The sequence below is a fragment of the Quercus suber genome, unplaced genomic scaffold (assembly GCF_002906115.3).
Source record: "Quercus suber isolate HL8 unplaced genomic scaffold, Cork oak 2.0 scaffold_859, whole genome shotgun sequence".
Taxonomy (NCBI): domain Eukaryota; kingdom Viridiplantae; phylum Streptophyta; class Magnoliopsida; order Fagales; family Fagaceae; genus Quercus; species Quercus suber.
The window spans coordinates 85,631-101,121 of record NW_027070289.1 but is presented as its reverse complement, the minus strand read 5'-3'; the positions used below and the strand labels follow the sequence as shown (position 1 = coordinate 101,121).

The window sequence follows — 15,491 nt, the reverse complement described above, 5'->3', positions numbered from 1 at the left end:
ACGATATAAAAACCAGCCCAATAAATCAAAATTAGATTAAAACCCATCAAAATTTGAAGCCCACCAAACAAGGTATTCAAATACAACGAAAAGAAGAAGAAAAGAGGATCTAGAATGACTATCATCTGCTCAAACATGTAACTTGTAAATTAAACATTCCCACCATAATATCATAATTCACAACATATGATCATGTAAATGCACATTAAATCCAAACAATCTTTTCTAAGAAAAAGTGATCATTTACCGCACACAATGTTTAAACATAGAAAAAAGAAAAGCTTGCCAATCTCTCTATGCAGAAGCCCCCAAGCTATATATTGAGGGATTGCAGCATCTCAATCAAAGGTTGGACAGCACTCCTCTATGCATTGCAAAACTGAAGAATTCTAAAGAGGACAGAGATGGAACAAAAAGCATGGAATCATAAAAATAGAAAAAAGATGTGACAGTTCCCACCACCCAGAGGGGATAATGATAATGAAGCATGCAACTATTTCATATGGAAAAAATAGAAAAAAGATGTTGCCACAGGTATTAACTATGAATCTCGCACTAAATGCTAGCATAACAACTTATTCATCATGCATTTGCAATTCCTTTATAAGGAGATTTCTCTCTCCTACCCATACATTCACAAGATATAGTTATATATTCTTTTCTCACTTATTTTTCCTACGATGCAACAGCAAAGAAGAAATGTTTCACTTCAAGGTTGTGCCTTAGTTTCTATATCTATAACTTGCAATTACTTTGATGGGGTATTTGCAACCTCCCAGGCATATTTAGATAATGCAGCTGTATTTCTTTCACCAGCCACTTCAGTGATGGGCATAGCATCACAAATTTCTTTCAAATCCTCTTGTGTAAGCTTCACTGCCAAGGATCCAATGTTGTTATCAAGATTCGTTATGTTAGTTGTCCCTGTAAATCATCCTATCAATAAGTTTCACATCATGCTCTATTATCGAAACAAGAATTGTCAATTAAGTGCATAGTTCTTAAGTTATATTTCAGTAGGAAGTAGGAACAGAATTGAAGAGTAGAATTTCATTTTTCATAGAAATCAGAAAAGCTATTGATTGAAGTGAACAAGCAGTTGCATAAAGAATTCAATCATATATACATGTGAATATAGCACAAGAAAGCCTAATATACCAGGGATTGGAATTATATCATCTCCCTGATGGAGAAGCCAAGCCAGAGCTAGCTGAGGGGGAGAGCAGGCATGCTTTGCAGCCAAGGTGGCAAATCGGGCATATAGAAGTTTGTTCTTTTCTAAATTCTCCCCTGAGAACCTTGGGTGCATAGCCTGCCAGGAATATTAACATCAACATAAATTCCAAATTTTTTTGTAAGAGTATTGATTTAAAACATTGTTAATACATGGAATTACTTAAGATGTTTGTGTTTGGTAGGGGGTGGGGGAGTTGGAAACCTGTTTCAAGAAAAGAATCATATGGGTTTGTAATAGAAAGCATGAAATTACTTAATATTTATTCATAGCAACATACCAACCTACTACCGGTAGGCAAGCTCTCAACAACCGCCTTCCCACCAAAGAACCCTCGACCAAGAGGGCTGTATGCCACTAAACCAATACCAAGCTCCCTGTTCCAAAATGGTGGCAGCTTGATGAACGAATATGGTTTAAAAATGCATTCAGATTTTGAAATATTCTCAATGTATCTAATTCAAAATATTCTAAGATTGCAAAGGCAACATGCTTCACATATGAATCTTGATAATATGGTTTAACAAAGCAAAGACTAGAAATTTAGAACTATATATAACAAACCGGCAAAGTGGAATTATCTCATCTTCAATTTCACGGGTCCACAAAGAATATTCCATTTGTAAGGCAGTGATGGGATGAATTGCATGGGCTCTCCTTATTGTGTCTACACTGGCCTCTGATAAGCCAATGTATTTTATCTTTCCTTCTTCCACTAGCTTCTTGAGCTCCCCAATCTATAAAGAACAAAGTAAACAGCCATGGCTTGAATGTAGTCTTGTGCATTTTAAATAATAGATTGAAAGGTAACAAAACATTTGAGAGGAGGAAAAAGTCTCTCGATCCTTACAGTATCCTCAATGGGCACTGAGAGGTCAACGCGGTGCTGATAGTAAAGATCAATGTAGTTGATGTCAAGCCTCTTAAGACTAGCTTCACAGGATTCCCTTACATAATCAGGGGTTCCCTTTACCCCATATTTACCATCCTCTAATCTGATAATGCCAAATTTTGTAGCCACTTGAACTTTTTCCCTAGGAAGCTGTTTTAAAGCCTGAGAAAACAAATAGTGATAATAATAACACCAATGATATATCTGTCAATCCATGCAAGGATGTGAATTTTCCACCAGATCATTTCTAGAAATGTTGCAAAAAAAAAAAAAAAAAAGAAGAAGAAGAAGAAGAAGAAGAAGAAGAAGAAGAGAGAGAGAGAGAGAGGAGAGATTATCTGCGTTCAATTGTACTCAATTTGTCATGAAACTACAATTAATTCTTGTCAGATAATTGAAGCATATGCTCAACTAGTCTTATTATTTTTGTTCTTCAGAGCCTCTTATTGTCATATTGTCACTCAATAGCCAATGTCATGTATTTCCTCTTATTAAATTAAGAAAGAAAGAAGTTCCCACAAACCTTGACGGGAATAACCAAACACACTTGGGTATTTGTTTGATCCTACACGAATTCAATTTGGTAATACATATGCTCAACTCAGGTTAAAACTTCAAAATAAAAAGAAAACAGTACCTTGCCAACCATGATTTCATTGTCATGATTATTTCCATAGAGATCTGATGTGTCAAAGAAGGTGATACCCCTATTGAATACTTCCTTGATAACTGAACAACCAACTTCATTAGAGTGAGGAGAGTTGTATGATAGTCCAGCACATCCATAGCCTAATCTAGAAACCTGCAGTCAAGAAAAGGATGCATAAGGAGAACACAATAGTTTCTCAATGTAGTTAACACCATAACGAGAAGTTATGAAACCAAAAATTTGGATTTCCACTTAGTCCCCAAGATCTTCTCAATTTATCATCAGAACCTGTCAATTTCTCTAGTTCTTACACATGGAGTTATTTTCATGATGGTGGTCGTTTTCCACAGTTACTTTTATGCAGAATGATCCTAAATTCCAATCCAATGGGACACTGCTAAAATAATGTTCTAATACTAATTAAATAAAAAGAGATTAATTTTGTTAGTAGGACTTGCAATTATATTCTAAAAAAATTTATATACTCCATGCTTCTGAAGACCTTGTCTGAATTACAAAACCTAGTCTTGCAATTTGTGTGGAAATTAGGGGCTCTCATTTGCCTTCGTGATGGTAGAAACAGAATCTGCAGCTTCTGACTTAAAAGACTTGACAATTACAGTGTAGTACTAAGATTATCACCATTGATATCTCTTCATATGTATCTTTGTTCATATATTTATGTAGGTAAGATGTTCCTCTGTATCATGATGAAGAATCTCACCCATGTCATCCAACTTCATGATTCCAAATGACTCACTATATGCTTGCCTTCCTTTCAAAAGCCGACTAGGGTGAGGACTGATTTTGATTAACATTGAAAGCATTGTAAAGATAAGAGCATGGACAAAATGAATGCATCTAATCTAACACACAGCAAGAAAAGACAAAGCCCTATGGTTCATAATCTATAGCAATATTGGGTAAAAAAAGATTTGTATGTCAGATCCCAAGGAATTAAAATCTGAGACTATTAAACCAGTAAATAAAATGTCATCTAATTTATCTTACTATTATCATTATGTAACTTAGGAGTAAAATTTCTAGTAACCCAATAAAACCTGAAAAACCAAACCTTAATAAAAACAAAAAAAAAAAAAACAAAACAAAAAAAATTGCACTCCTGCGCAGTCCATAGATGAGAAACTAAAAAGAATGACTTTACAACATGAAAAACATATAATGCTATTGATAATTAATCAAATATCAGACAACTACTGTTGTAACTAGGAAAGAAAGCCCAAGTAATCTAAATAAGTGAAGAATACATATGTGGTGACTGGTGAATGATATTGAGAGGAGAGACAGAAGGAAGTGAGAAAGAAAGAAGCTGACCTCCAACCCCTGACTGCCAAGTTTGACTCTTGGGATTTGTATCTCTTCCTCCATTTTCGACAACACAGGAGCTGGAGCTTCAATGAAAAATATTCTCCTGTAAATACTTGGGAGTAGGGACCAATGACCATTCCTCTTTTTCCCACTACCAAAATTATGTCTCGCTCCTAATATATATTCGTGACAGTAAGTGCAGAGTTTTTATTTTTTTTTATTTTTATGGAACTCGACTTATGTATGTAAATTTTTTGGTACGGAATTCGAATATAAATCCAAAATATATATATATATATATATTTGGATCAGTGACTGCAGTGTACATATTGGATTGAATTGCACTTCTGTGTTTTCTTGATATTTGTATTTTGGACCAGAAAGTTAAAAAAAAAAAAAAAAGACTCAATGATTCCCTATTGGGTGTCCTTACGAGGAGAAATTATAAGATTCACATAGTGGACAAGTGATATGGTCCACAATTTCATTAAAAAACTACAAGTTGTTTAAAATTGTTAGTTAGAAAAATTTTTTAAACAAAAATTAATTACTAACTCAACAATTTTAAACAAGTGGAAGTTTTTTAGTGGAATGGTGGACAAGTGACGTGGTTCACCAGAAGACTCTATAATTTTTCCCTTACGAGGGGCTTTATGAACTTCAGTTCCCACCCATGGTTTGTAAAGAATTGCTTTTGTGTTTGCATTGTTAGTGAGAGGGATTTTGCAAATTAGCACAGTGGGGGGAAAATATATGATAAGTTAACATACATTGGAAAGTATTCTGAAAACTAGCATCTCGGGTTTTAAAAACTTGAGATCGATGATGAAAATCGATGCTTTCAAACTCGAGTTCCACTGTTGCCGTGTACCAATTTAGCCACATAGATCTCGAGTCTATAAGACTTGAGTTCTAAAAAACAAAACCGAGTCTTCGAAACTCGATTTTTGTCGGACTTAAAGAAAAACAAAACTTGAAGAAGAACGCAACGCTGAAGAAGACAATCTGGTGCTGGGTGGGCGATCTGGTTGGAGAAGAACGTTGGTGGACGATTTGATCTTCAGCGACTAGGTGGATAATCTGGTATTCAGTAACGAGGAAGAATGAACAAACAAACGCAAGGAAGAGACGAAGAACGTTGACGAATAGAGGAACGATCTGACGAAAAGACGAAGAACGCTAACGAACAAAGGAACGATCTGACGAAGAGACGAAGAACAGAGGAAGAACACTAAAGCTCTAATTGGACGCAAGGAAGAAGAAGAATGCTAGGTCAGATTTGCACGAAGAAGAATGCTGGGTACTCAAAAGAATGCGAGGAAGAAGAAGTGAAACTCGAGTCTTAAAAACTGGAGTTTCACATGGATTTTCTTCCACATCAACTCCCACCACTTACAAATCGAGACTTAAAAACTTGAGTTTTATCTTGGAACTTGAGTTTTAGACACTCGAGATGCTAGTTTACAACATTATTTTGAAACGTGACAACAAACTAAATTATTTAGTTATTTAATGTTATTTGGGAAAAAAAAAATTCTTGTTAGTGATGTGGAACAAACCACTGTGGACTTCCTGAACTCTCAAGGGCGTCTGAAAAAGGCAAAAAGGGGCACCAAGAGAAATCATTTGGACAACGGAATTAGAATTGCATGAAATTTGGCATGCTAAAGGAAAATGGTTTTCTGATCAATAGTAATCGCTTTGTCATAAGGTGCACCTTGATTTTGGCGAATTCCTTTATTTAGCCCTTGAAAACAGTGATTTTGCCTTTTTAGTAATTTTTGTTTCCTTGATAACTTTTTACTCAAAAATCAAAATAAAATCCCGCTTGTTTTTAGAGGAAAATTATTATGTACTCCCAGAGTACCATAAATGCATAGTTCTCCCTCTCACATGAATGGTGGGTTTTACCATGAATTAAATTGGTGAGACCCACTATTCATGTGAGATGAGGGAGTACTCATTTATAGTACTCCATGAGTATACAATAATTTTACGTTTTTAGATGATCCTTAAGGTTGGTAGTTTATGATTTTGCATTTAACTTAAGTTTACCATTTTTTGGTAAAATTCAGAATTTTGCCAGCTAATCTCGTAATTAGTGCGAATTAGGGTTTTAGACGTTTCCTAATCGTCCTAGGATTTTACTTTGTCAGTATTTATATGTTCTGTAACCTCCAAAGGCAAATCAACTTATTATCAATAAAAATACAAACTTTTTGTCAATTGTTTTATTTGGTGGATTTTAGATTTATCACCATGTGGATTCAAGGGACTACTCATGGATTTGAGGTTCATCAGTTAAGGGCTTTAGATATTTACACCAGAATGACGGTATACAGTATATAAGACAATCATCCATTTGCATAATAGTCTTAAAGGAAAATGACAATTTTAGTACTGCTTGAGTTTTAAATTCCAATTCCTTGAGGTTTGCACATAAGTCAATTTTTGGGCTTTAGAGAAGGTTTATCATCCTTCCTTCTGACAAGGGAAATTGTGAAGCTTGCAAAGATATGCTTATCTATGGTAGAACCCTAATGATTTCATTTTAATCCAAATCTAGGGTGTCAAATGTAGTAATTAAGAACTTGTTAATACACCCGCAGAGGAGCAAACCACAGAGAGTAGCCATAGATGGTTATTCCTTTACTTTTAGTACTGAGTGTGGGTGTCATAGAGTAAACAACAAATATCTCCATGTTCTAAAGCAAACCAGGGGTCGCAAAAAAGCCGTCAAATAGAGAAATTGGACAACTTTAGTGATTTAGCATAAGACTCCTACGGAAAACTTGTTAATCTAATGTGAGATGGACTGTTGTTTCTGTTATGAGAATTGTGAAAACAGATGGAATTTTGTCATTCAAACAAAGCCTTCAGAGTTTGTTGAACTTATGTGAACTTTTGATTTTATGAGCTTCATGATAGCATCTTCATCTGTAAGAAGCATAGAAACAGACCAATTGTATCAATAAAATGAACACACCTCCAACTTGGACACTACATTGAATCCCAAATTATTGGATTGGCACTAGTTTTATTTGTCTGAAACCATCTAAATGTTCTTATTCTGGTTTACTTTTCTGAGTTTAGGTTTCTAGACTGGGCTTTGGATGCCTCAGACTTTCTGGAATATTAAATGCTCCTTTATCGCATGAAGCTGGATGCTCAGTTATAATGGAAGATTTTCAAAGGCGTATAACCTTCTTTGATTCTGCAAATGTCTATGGAGATAATCATGATAATGAGATCATGGTTGGCAAGGTACTGTTACTCTCTAATCACATTGAAAGGAAAATGATGTTGAGTTCACACCTTGCTTGCATGTGCTTGCATGCCAAGTAATTAATTGTGTATGTTTGGTTTCAGTCTGCATCCAGTTGAACAAAGTAGCCCTAGGAACATCTATATTCTGCCATTGATGGACAAAATTAATTGTCTTTTGTCTTGTTTTAGGCTCTGAAGCAGCTTCCTAGGGAGAAAATTCAATTAGCTACAAAATTCGGTGTTACTATGTCAAAAGAAGCTCAATTTATTGTCAAGGATACCCTTGAGTTTGTACGGCAATGGTGTGAAGCTAGTCTTTTAAGTATCTTGATGTTGACTATATTGACCTGTACGATCAACTCCGTGTGGACACTTCAATGCCAATAGAGGATACCATGAATGTAAAGATATTTACTTTTATTTTTAAATTGATAAAAATTATTTTTATTTATTACTTATTTTTATATATCAATGTACCGCACTACATTTAAGCGTCATGACCTTTTGCATTAGTAGTTATAACCAATTTGGCATGGTAGATGGAGGAGCTCATGAAGCTGGTGGAGGAAGGAAAAATAAAATACATTGGGTTATCAGAACCTAATGTAGACTCAATATGAAGAGCTCATGCAGTTCATCCCATCACTGCCTTACAAATGCAGTATTCTCTGTGGACCCGTGATATCGAGGAAGATGAGATAATTCCACTTTGCAGGTTTTTTGATATCTAACTTTCTTTGCATTTCAAAGCCACTTGAGTTATTTACATTGGTGAAAACTTGTCTTTGTGCCCTTTAAATTGGTTATGAATCAGATATTTTGATAACAATAGAACATCATGAAATTTTAACATAATTACAAAGTTTTTGTTAATCTCACAGGGAGATTGGAATTGGGATGGTGGCATATGGCCCTCTTGGTCATGGGTTCTTTGGTGGGAAAGCAGTAATGGAGAGCTTTGCATAATGAGAGTATGCTGGTATTCGACTACAAATAAATAATGCAGTTAACTCCATGTTTCCCAAGCACGCACGCACACACCTACCCGACCCATTGATGCAGCCATTTAAGTATAAATGTTTATATATATATATATATATTTGTGTGTGCGCGCACGCACACGCTCTCTTTTTAAATATGTATACTTGTATTGATGTTTCTGGCATAGGCTATTCATCCAAGGTTCATGGGGGAGAACTTAGAGATGAACAAACTTCTATATGCACAACTTGCAAAACTGGCTGAAAAGCTTGTGTGACTGTGTCTCGCTTTTTTGTAGACAACATGACATCAAAGCTTGTGTCTCGCTTTTTCTAATATTTCCCACTTTTTGGAGGCGATAATGATAACACAAAGCATAGTGATTAATTAATCCACTGATGAGGAAGTTTGTGATGTGTTACCTCAGCATAGGACAAGGTCATACATAATAAGGATATATTTACATCCTCTGCTCATTATTTCTCCCAAGCAAACATAGACAACAGGGCAACAGAGAATTGATGTTTCCCTTCAGTGGTTTGTGCTTTAGTTTTCATATCTGCAATTTGCAATCACTTTGATGGGGTATTTGCATTCTTCCAGTTATACTTGGATAAAATGGCCAGATCTCTTTCACCACCGACTTCATTAATGGGCACAGCATCACCAATTTCTTTCAAATCCTCTTGTGTAAGTTTCACTGCCAAGGATCCAATGTTGTTATCAAGATTCTTAACTTTAGTTGTCCCTGTAAATCATCCAATCAATGAATTTCACATCATGTTCAAATCCAAGTTCATGAAACAGAAATTTTCAATTAAGCAAAGTCTAACAAGAAAGGGTCAAAGTTCGTAAGTTGTAGATGTAGTAGGAACATAATTCTCTAACCATACAATTAAAAAGTAGACTTTCATTTCTCATGGAAATAAGAAAGAGCTATTGGTAGAAGTGAGCAAGCAACCACATAAAGAATTTAATCACATATTTGTGAAGGTAGCAAAAGAAATTAAGAGACTAATATACCAGGGATTGGGATTATATCATCTCCCTGATGGAGAAGCCAGGCCAGAGCTAGCTGAGGCGGAGTGCAAGCATGCTTTGCAGCCAGGTTGGCAAGCCGTGCATATAGAAGTTTGTTCTTCTCTAAGTTCTCCCCCATGAACCTTGGATGTATAGCCTATGCCATAAATATCAACGTATATAGTATACATAACAATATATAAGTATACACTGTTATCTTGAAGGGTATAAAGAGATAATGTAATCCAATGGTGGATTTGACAATAAGCACTTCAAATCAAAAGTAATTGAGTGGTGTAGCATTATTAAAAGCTACATTCAAGTGTAACTTGAACACAGTCATATAAATATATATGTTTGCGTTCAGAAACCATGGAATCACTTTATTATTTATTAGTAGTCACGTACCAAAAAACTCTCACTAGGCAAGCTCTCAACGATTGCTTTCCCAGCAAAGAATCCATGTCCAAGAGGGCTATATGCCACCATCCCAATGCCAAGCTCTCTGTGAGATTAACAAAATCTTTTAATGATGATGTGAAAATTTCCTGATAGTCTATTGTCCTAAAAATATCTGATTCATAACCGATTCTAAGGTCACAAAGACAAACTTTCAATTATGTTAAGAATTCAATTGCCTTTAAAATTCAAACAACAAAGCTAGAATTTTTTTTTTTTAAAAAAAGACCTGCAGAGTGGAACTATCTCATCTTCGATATCGCGGGTCCAAAGAGAATACTCCATTTGTAAGGCAGTGATGGGATGAATTGCATAAGCTCTTCTTATTGTGTCTACACTAGGTTCTGATAACCCAATGTATTTTATTTTTCCTTCCTCCACCAGCTTCTTCAGCTCCTCCATCTACCATGCCAAAATAAATTATAACTTCTAATGCAAAAGGAAATGAAGTTTAAAACCAGTACAGTCCATCCATCAAATATATGAAAATAAATAGATTGTATAAATTTAAAAGTACAAATATCTTATCACTCACGGTTTCCTCTATCGGCACTGAAGTGTCCACACGGTGCTGATAGTACAGATCAATATAGTCCACATCAAGATACTTAAGACTGGCTTCACAGCATTGCCGCACATATTCAGGGGTGCCCTTGACACCAAATTGACCTTCCTCTAATTTAGTAATACCAAATTTTGTAGCTAGTTGAATTTTCTCCCTACCAAGCTGCTTCAGAGCCTAAAAAGACAATATAATTAATTTTTTTTTTAATCAATGTTCAAATATGGATGTTCCTAGGGCTGCTTTGTTCAATTGGATGCAAATCGAAATTAAACATACATAATCGATAATTCAGCATGCAAGCAGGGTGTGAGCTAAAATGACATTTTTCCTTTCAATATGATTGGAAAGTAGAAGTACCTTGCCAACCATGATCTCATTATCATGGTTATCTCCATAGAGATCTGCAGTATCAAAGAAGGTTATACCCCTTTGAAAAGCTTCCTTTATAACAGAGCATCCAGCATCATGCGATAAAGGAGCATTTAGCATTCCAGAAAGTCCGCCACATCCAAAGCCCAATCTTGAAACCTACACCCAAAAAAGGAAACCACAAGAAGAACATTGAGGCAGTTTCTTGCAAGTAAAATTCATACCAATCCAATAACTTGTGTTTCTATGTAGTCTTCAGGTTGGAGGTGTGTTCAATTGATCAATACAATTGGTCTGTTTCTATGCTTCTTACAGATGAGATGAAGATGCTATCATGAAGCTAATATAATCTAAAACAATGTTTACTTTGTCTTGCTAAATATTAATCTGTTATCTTTTTTTATATATAAATAAATATTAATCTGTTATCTGTATAAACCTTACCTCTATAAGTTCACATATATTACAACAAACTCTGAAGGCTTTGTCTGAATGACAAAACTTCATCTGTTTCCACAATTCTCATAACAGAAACAGCAGTCCATCTCACATGAGATTCACAAGTGCGGTGTAGAGGTCTTATGCTAAATCATTTCAATTGTCCGATTTCTCTATTCTAAGGCTTTTTTGCCACCCCAGTTTGCTTTAGGACAAGATGATATTTGTGGTTTACTCTATGACACTCCCACTGTACTATACAGAATAGTCATCTGTGGTTATTCTCTGTGGGTGTATTACAATTTAGGGTAATATAATTTAGTTTACAGAATTTTCATGTCCACATTTGTCCAAAATAAGCGTTTCTTTACACACTTCACAATTTCCTATGTCAAAAAGTAGGGTGAGAATCCTGTTCTAAGGCCCAAAAAAATGTATTTAGTAAGCAAATCTCAAGGAGCTAGAATTTAAAACTGAAGCAGTACTTAAATTGTCATTTTTCTTAAGAACATATGTCATATTACATCCATATGCATGCAGATGGTTGTCATATGTATATTCTGGTGCAAATTTCTAAAGCCCCTAAAAATGCAAACAAAAAAACAATTCTTTACAAACCATGGGTGATAAATTGAAGATCGTAAGAACCTGATAAGGAAACCCAACAGGTAAGCATTGAGACTCTTTCTGGTTCAAAATACAAACAATAAGGACATAGAGATCTGTAATTCAACCCAATATGTACACTACAGTAACTGATCCAATATATATATATATATATATATCTTGGATTCGTGAAAGGGGTTTTGATGACTAGTGCCTATTAATTTTTGCAGGTAGTCCAATTATTATAAGAACCTAGTTTGAAGAGAAGCTCTTCAAACTTTTTATATATTATTTTTTTTTAGGTGTGAATTTTGAAAATCTAACCGTTGAATTTCATGTTCTTTATGTTCTTAACATGCACATCAAATTTCGTTCAAATCGAATATTATTTACTATTTAATCGATTAGCTTATTTTTTATATACAACTTTAGATTATAAAACTTAAAATTATAACATTTATTTGATGGCATAACAATTACTTTTTGATTTTCTTAAAATTTTGTAAACATTAAAGATGTAATAAGAAATGGTTAAATTTTCAAAATTTAACCTCAATATAAATATATATGATAAGTTTGTAAGATTTCTCTCAAACTAGGAACCATCAATCGGAGAAAAAGAAGCATACCTCCAGTCCCTGACTACCAAGTCGTACTCTTGGAATTTGGATATGGGGCTTCTCCTCCATTCTCAACAAACCACTGCACAGCTTAATTTACTCTCTACTTGAAAAGATACTACTTTGGAAAAAGAAATGTTCCACTTCACAATTTTGATGACTTGTAAAAGTTGTGACTTTTATGTTCTCGTTCCCCCGTCAACAAATGTTAAAAAAATATTTTGATTCCGTATTAGTTCCGGAATATATATTTCAATATGACAACTTTATTTTATAGAGAAAACATTCAGTCCGGCTGTGGCGTAAAACCAGTGTTTTACGTCAGCCAATAAACTACTGCCACGTGGACAATCTTAAGTTCCTACTTAAATCCCTCTCCAAACCAGTGTCCAAACAGAGAACGAAGAAAGAACTCAGACAAAAGCTCACCGCCACAGCCCTCCCTCTTCCATATTTGCTTGCCCAAACCTCCACCACACCACACCACACCACACACCGGAGCTCACCGCCACAAACACAAATCCAGTTAGAAGCAAACAACCTACCCCACCGGCCACCACCAAATATGACCACCAATCATAGGCGAAACCTATTGGCACCGCCAAAGCCTAACCCTTCAACCACCAAACCCATTTGCACCACCAACCCCACCGGCGAAACCCACTCACACCACCGAACCAACCAATCATAGGCCAAACCCACTTGCACCGCCGAACTCACCAATCACCGGCCAAACCCACAAAGTCAAGACCCAAAAATACAAAGAAATTTCACAGCAAACCCACCATAAAACAAACCCATAACAAACCTCAGTTTCTTTCTCAAACTCGAAATCAACAGTGGAGAAACCAAGATTCGACCCCGTTCGTAGTGGTGGTGGTCAACGGCGATGGACTAAGACTAGTTTTGGCCTTGGATGCTTCACGGTGAAAAAAAAAACGAAGATGGAGGTTTGGGCAAGCAAAGATGGAAGAGGGAGGAAGCTTTTGTCTAAGGGCTGTGGGTTTTCTTAATTCGTTCTCACGCACAGCTCCGGCGAACTCTGTAACGGTGAGCTCCGGTGTGTGGTGTGGTGTGGTGGAGGTTTGGGCAAGCAAATATGGAAGAGGGAGGGCTGTGGCGGTGAGCTTTTGTCTGAGTTCTTTCTTCGTTCTCTGTTTGGACACTGGTTTGGAGAGGGATTTAAGTGGGAACTTAAGATTGTCCACGTGGCAGTAGTTTATTGGCTGACGTAAAACACTGGTTTTACGCCACAGCCGGACTGAATGTTTTCTCATAAATTTGCCTAGCATATGCTCAATGAGTCAATGTAGGACTGGGACATAGCACCCTTCTTGCAACACGCTCATCCAAGTCCAACCCAATACAATCCCAAAATATAGAAGACAACATTTTTTTCTTGCAACATCTCAAGGGTCACCTTGTGTTGGCTGTGCATGTGACAGTAGAAATAAAGAATTTGAATAATTAATATAACATAAATGAATCCAAGTCTATACGTTTAATCTTTTTTTTTTTTTTGTAAGTGGTGTCCCTTAAGCATCAATTGGAGTTTCACCAAGGTATTATCTCCCTAGTATTGACCTTGATCTTAGTCTTCCCGAAAATATTTTCTTCCTGATGAATTGGACATAAAAGTAGTTCAAATATCCCAAACCATATGCCTTTGTTTGATTTCCGTACCTTCAGTTCTACATTTTCTGTGTGTCCTGTTACCAAGTCATTAATTAATACTCTCGAATAGTTTCTGTTGATGCCTAATTAAGCATGACATAAGCTAAAGCTGCTATACCTGTATAACTAATCCCTTAACAATTATTTTTAAGGGTTAATTCCAGTGTCTGTGACATAAACAGGCCTAAAAAAAGTTCTTGCACAAAACCACCACCATCAATTATTTGCAGGTAAATACTAAATATGAATGAGGTTATGCCGTCGACCTACATCATCGATTATTTTCATAGATAAAAAGAGTAAAAAGAAGAGCTACCTAAAAATAAAAGTATTCCTTAAGGTAAGCTTGAGATTATTTCCCTTCCTGTTAAAAATACTGAGGAAAGAAGAAGAAGCATAGTTTCCACGTGTATCCATTTTGACTCCTCACCCCAAAAGATAAGGCTTGTCTAATAAAAACTGATTAATTATGCATTCACAGTTCCATTATCAGGAGATTCTTTCTCCATCATACATAATAAGGATATACTTACATCCTTTGCTCATTATTTTTCCCAAGCAATCGACGTAGAAAACAGGACAACAGAGAATCAATGTTTCCCTGCTGTGGTTTGTGCTTTAGTTTTCATCTATATATTACTAAAAGCTGAAGCGTAGCATTTAATGTTGCTACGCTCAGGTTGAGCCACATCATCAGCCACGTCATCATTTTTTATTTCCAATTTTTGTTATATATATATATATATATATATATTTCTTAAATATTTTCTCATTTAAGATGACTTAAAAACTCCATTATTGAAAAATTTAAATATCTTTTAACCATTATTTTTATTATTAATTTTCTAAAACTCTCCCTCCCTTTTACCTCTTCATCTCCCCACTACTTTCTTCCTTAATATCATCCTTTCTCTACCTTTTTGTTTTCCTTTATTTTGACTCTTCTTATTCTCAACATCTTATTATAAATTTGACATTTCTCTTTTCATTCTATGCATAGTTTCTACACAAAAAAGGTTACCTCTCTCTCTCTCTCTCTCTCTCAATTTGTTTTTCATTTTTTGTTTGATTTTTTTTTATATTTTATTTTCATTGCATCAATCCTTTAGGTTGGTGAATTTTTGTGTTAATTAGAATTCTATTTTGGGTTCATGCAATTTAGTTTTGTATTTTAAGATGTTATCTTTTATATTCTATTTGATTAAATATTATCCTACTGCATTATACATATAGTACTATATAATAATATAATGTTATTATATTACATAGAATAACTTGGATAATTTGATGTTTACTGCTATATAGTTTATTTTTACTCTTTTTTTTTCTCTTATCTTATTTTATTCAACATTTGAATCCAGTCACATCCTCCATACTATTAAATTATG

At 35.1% G+C, this 15,491-nt stretch overlaps 2 protein-coding genes and 1 pseudogene across 3 annotated transcripts; 1 reads left to right on the top strand and 2 right to left on the bottom strand.

Annotated features, from left to right (window-relative positions):
* Window positions 1-138: 138 nt before the first annotated feature.
* On the bottom strand, window positions 139-4,277 carry LOC112016402 (perakine reductase). 2 transcript variants are annotated; one of them, XM_024048967.2, is made up of 7 exons: window positions 4,111-4,276; window positions 2,764-2,928; window positions 2,085-2,288; window positions 1,799-1,971; window positions 1,515-1,611; window positions 1,159-1,312; window positions 139-389 (listed from the first exon to the last, which is right to left on the bottom strand). In XM_024048967.2, the coding sequence occupies exons 1-7, from the start codon at window positions 4,162-4,164 to the stop codon at window positions 343-345; spliced, it is 894 nt and encodes a 297-aa protein (XP_023904735.1). In that variant the 5' UTR covers window positions 4,165-4,276; the 3' UTR covers window positions 139-342. The 2 variants fall into 2 exon arrangements, with proteins under 2 accessions (XP_023904735.1, XP_023904734.1); XM_024048966.2 differs by lacking the exon at window positions 139-389 and adding an exon at window positions 476-924 and having other exon boundaries at window positions 4,111-4,277.
* A 2,086-nt stretch (window positions 4,278-6,363) lies between these two features.
* On the top strand, window positions 6,364-8,688 carry LOC112016403 (probable aldo-keto reductase 1; annotated as a pseudogene).
* Window positions 8,689-8,714: 26 nt separating this feature from the next.
* LOC112016409 (perakine reductase) lies at window positions 8,715-12,849 on the bottom strand. The gene is made up of 7 exons (XM_024048973.2): window positions 12,439-12,849; window positions 10,754-10,924; window positions 10,367-10,570; window positions 10,061-10,233; window positions 9,781-9,877; window positions 9,376-9,529; window positions 8,715-9,100 (listed from the first exon to the last, which is right to left on the bottom strand). The coding sequence occupies exons 1-7, from the start codon at window positions 12,496-12,498 to the stop codon at window positions 8,925-8,927; spliced, it is 1,035 nt and encodes a 344-aa protein (XP_023904741.1). The 5' UTR covers window positions 12,499-12,849; the 3' UTR covers window positions 8,715-8,924.
* Between the last annotated feature and the right edge of the window lie 2,642 nt (window positions 12,850-15,491).